At 51.3% G+C, this 4,107-nt stretch overlaps 1 protein-coding gene across 1 annotated transcript; it reads right to left on the reverse strand.

Moving 5' to 3' along the window:
• On the reverse strand, nucleotides 1-3,422 carry LOC145956204 (uncharacterized). Its single transcript, XM_083071769.1, has 2 exons — nucleotides 2,044-3,422; nucleotides 1-205 (listed from the first exon to the last, which is right to left on the reverse strand). The coding sequence occupies exons 1-2, from the start codon at nucleotides 3,420-3,422 to the stop codon at nucleotides 1-3; spliced, it is 1,584 nt and encodes a 527-aa protein (XP_082927895.1).
• Between the last annotated feature and the right edge of the window lie 685 nt (nucleotides 3,423-4,107).

Below are 4,107 nucleotides of genomic sequence, written 5' to 3' on the forward strand. Positions count from 1 at the left end.
CTATAGAAGGTTATGGGCATAATGGGCCACTAGAAGCATAGGTGGGCCAAGCAGCAGGAGGACCTGGCCAAACAGCAAGAGGATCTGGCCAAGCTGAAGGGCCGACTTCAACCCTGGAAGGATGCGAACAAGATCCTGAGGGAGGAGAACAAGGCCCTTAGCACTACGCTTGGTGAGGCGAAGCGGCAGGAGGCCGAGCTTCGATCTGCACGGGGACTGTGTGTACATATCGCTTTCTTGAGACATATTCTTATTTTAGCTATATTTCTTTGGGCTCAGACTTGGCCTGTCGTGAATGTGTTGTCTTTATGACTGCTCTTTTAGCGTTTGTTGCGGTGAGGTTCGTGTTCGACCTCGGTTTTGGTTAGATAGATTTTTGTTATGAGGGGTCTATCTTGGGCTAATAGCGTCGGGGTTTGGAATCTAGCTTAGATTAGGGTAGAACGACTTGTATGAAGGTTTGTACTTCGCCAGGTGGTACGTTGCGAGGGTTCGGATTTGACCTCCGACGTTAAATAATTTCGCGTCCTTAGTGCTGTCGAACAACTTTGTGTGGGGGTTCGAATTTGCCCCAAATTGTCTCGAGGTTCAAAACTTTCTCCTGCCTTAAGGCGGGCACGAATTATTAGCGAGGTTCGAATTCGACTTTGGATAGAGGTATTGACCTCGGACGAGAGTATTGAGGTTCGTACTCGACTTTATTTTTGAGCGAAGCGAATTACGTCGAGGTTCAATTTTGATTCCTGGTGGAAGTATTGAGGTTCGTGCTTGACCTCATTTTTGAGCGAAGCAAATTAATCAAGGCTTAGTCTTGACCTCGGATAGAAGCGTTGAGGTCCGTACTCGACCTCATTTTTGAGCGAAGCGAATAACATCAATGTTCAATCTTGACCTCGGTTGGAAGTATTGAGGTTCGTACTCGACCTTATTTTTGAGTGAAACGAACTACATCAAGGTTCAATCTTGACCTCGGATGGAAGTATTGAGGTTCGTACTCGACCTCATTTTTGAGCGAAGCGAACTACATCAAGGTTCAATCTTGACCTCGGATGGAAGTATTGAGGTTCGTGCTCGACCTCATTTTTGAGCGAAGCGAACTACATCAAGGTTCAATCTTGACCTTGGATGGAAGTATTGAGGTTCGTACTCGACCTCATTTTTGAGCGGAGCGAACTACATCAAGGTTCAATCTTGACCTCGGATGGATGTAAAGAGGTTCGTGCTCGACCTCATTTTTGAGCAGAGTGAATTTGTACTAAAGTTCGTACTTGGCTTTAAGTAGAAGCCTTGAGGTTCGTATTCGACCTTGTATAGAAGTTATGAGGTTCGCGCTTGACCTCGGATAACTGTGTTAAGGTTCGTGCTCGACCTTGGATAGTGGTATTAAGGTTCGTACTCGACCTCGGATGAATGCAGAGAGTTAATGTCAAGGTTCGACCTCGATCTTGGGTACCCGTATTGGGGTTGCATTTGTCTTGGCGTGGTGAGGTTCAGATTTGACTTGAAGTTTGAGTGACCAGACCTGACTTTTAACGAGAACGTTGAGGTTCGTATACGGCCTCGGAGTGTGCGTTTAAAGTTTGTTTTCGCTCTTTGTATAAGGATAAAAAACAAGGGTATGAATCAAGTGAAAATGGATAATTTTATTTATTATGTCTGTGTGCCTCGTTAAAAACCCTCTCGGTTTGAGGCGGGAAAAGAGTGCACAACTTTGTTCAAAATAAAATAATAGAATAAGTGGAATTTCAAGGAGTTGCGGTGGGGGGATCCCTCTTGCCTTGCTTGCTGGTCGAGGAGATCTTCAAGCTCTCGGCGTAACATTGCCGAGCTGTTTTCTGGTTCGCTTTGACGGAGATAATCTTGCCGTCATTTCCTGGGAACTTCATGGTGAGGTGCGGAGAGGATACCACCGCGCCGAGGTGATTCAGGGTTAGCCTCCCGATGATGATGTTATAGGAGGTGTTGGCCTCTACAAGGAGGTATCGAACCATGACTCTTTTTGCATCTGGGGGTACCCCGAAGGTTGTCAGTAGGTCTATGTACCCACGAGTGTGAACTCGCTGTCCTGCGAAGCCGACCAGGGGCTCTGTGTGTGGTTGAATGAGAGAATGGGGGACATCTAGCCTGAGGAACGTTGGCCAGTACAGGACGTCGGCCAAACTTCCTTGGTCGATGAGTGTCTTTTGTACCTCCCAGTTGGTGACTTCCACCATGATGACCATGGGATCGTCTTGGTTGGGGTTAATGTCTGCGTAGTCCTCATCGGAAAACGAGATCGATGGTGAGCTTTGGTGTGGCACCGAGGTGGTAGAGTGGACGCAGTTGATACCGCGAAGGTGTCTTCTCTGGGCCGAGCTATTGGCGCCTCCGCCAGCGAAACCACCTGCAATTGTGTTGATTACCCCCCGTAAGGGGGCTGACTCTGTCTCTTGGCTTATCTCGGCTTGTAATGCGCCGCCTGCATTTTGTTGGGAGCCCGAGGGTAAGTCTGCACGAGCTCCTGTCCCGCGGCCTCTCCCTCGTCCCCGGCCGCCATAGCCACCTCGGTGGCCCTGCTGTCGCTGGACGTACTGGCCGAGGTGGCCTGCCTGGATGAGTTCTTCGATGCGATCCCTGAGTGTGCGGCACTCCTCCGTGGTGTGGCCGTGGTTCCTATGGTACCGACAGTGCTTGGACTTGTCGGCGCTGTTGGGAGTGTGGCCGGGTGGCGGCAGGGCGAGTAGGTTGTTGTTACTGGCTTCCTCCAGGATGTGAACTCTGGGGGCGTTCAAGGGAGTGTAGAAGTCGTATATCCCCCCTCTGTTTGCTCTAGCCGACTTCTTGAATTGGCTGTCGTTGTTGACCTTTACCTTGTCTTTGTGGCCCTGTTCTGGCTTCATGGGGCCCTTTCCGCGGACCTGGTCATGGAATGCAGAGTGCTCCTCCATCTGAATGTAGCCCGCGGCGCGGGCGCGCAGCTCGTCCATGTCGCGGGGGGCGTCACGACATAGGCTATCAATCAATGGCCCGGGTTTGAGTGCCATGAGCATGGCATGCAGGGCGACCTCGGGATTCAAGTTCTGGATTCTCATCGAGATGTTGGAGAAGCGTTCCATGAAAGCTCGCAGAGGTTCGTCGTCATTTTGCCTAAGGTTGGCCAAGGCGGCCGAGGTTGTGTGGTGAGGTCGGCTGGTGGCGTATTGCGCCATGAATCGCCTTACCAGGGTGTTAAAACTGTCGATGGTCCCGGCGGGTAGTTGGGTGTACCAATGAAGTGCGGCTCCCTTAAGTGAGGTCGGAAAAACCCTACACATTATAGCGTCACTGTTAGTATAGAGGTTTACCTGGGTTGTACACGAGTCGATGTGCTCGTCGGGGTCCGTAGTGCCGTCATAGCGGTCGAGATGAAAGGGTTTCCACCCACGGGGCAGTGGAGTTTCCATAATGCCGTCCACAAAAGGATGACGGCGGAAGGGTTCTTAACCCTCGAAAACGTGAGTGGGGACTCTGCTGGTTCCCTGTCCTGACCTATGCGTCGATGCGTGGGATCGATGCGTGGCAGGCCGTGAGGTTGGTGCTCTGGTTGTTGCTCGGGATCGGGAGGCTGAATGTGCCTCTTCCTCGTGAATGTTGCTCTCGTGCGGAGGCTGATCAGAGTGGTTTCGAGGGAGCTGGGCGCAAATGCGCTCGTTCTCGGCACGCAATGCAGCAAGGTCTGCTTCGTTGGCGGTTCGTATTGCCGCTAGGTCGTTTTCGTGCTGGGCACGCATATTTCGAAGGTCGACCTCGTGCTGTTGCCGCATCTGTTCGACTTGCTCGATCAGCCGCCTCAGGGTTGCAGCGTCGCTGTCCATGTTAGTTGAGTGGCTTGCGTCGTCTGTTACTCGTCTAATATGGCTTCTAGTAGAAACCATACAGGTGGCCGATAAGAGCTGTCTTGATCGGCCCCACGGTGGGCGCCAAATGTTCTTACCAGAATTTGGTCGTAGGGATGGTCCTTCCAGTAAGATCGGTGAGCCTCCTTTGCTAGTACACTAGGTGCTCCGAGATGGGGTTGGTACATGCAAAAGAGACTCCGATGCTAAAGTTAGGGTTTGTATGAGTATTAGTCTCGTATAAGTAATGCAC

Source organism: Cajanus cajan, chromosome 3, assembly GCF_000230855.2.
Source record: "Cajanus cajan strain Asha chromosome 3, NIPB_CcT2T_4, whole genome shotgun sequence".
Classification (NCBI taxonomy): Eukaryota; Viridiplantae; Streptophyta; class Magnoliopsida; order Fabales; family Fabaceae; genus Cajanus; species Cajanus cajan.

Bases quoted from the DNA above. Each gene is read 5' to 3' on its own strand.
- LOC145956204 (XM_083071769.1), bottom strand. From the start codon at position 3,422: ATGGAAACTCCACTGCCCCGTGGGTGGAAACCCTTTCATCTCGACCGC. The intron at 206-2,043 runs GTACATAGACCT...GTCCCCGTGCAG, and splicing joins CAGCGAGTTCACACTCGTGG to ATCGAAGCTCGGCCTCCTGC.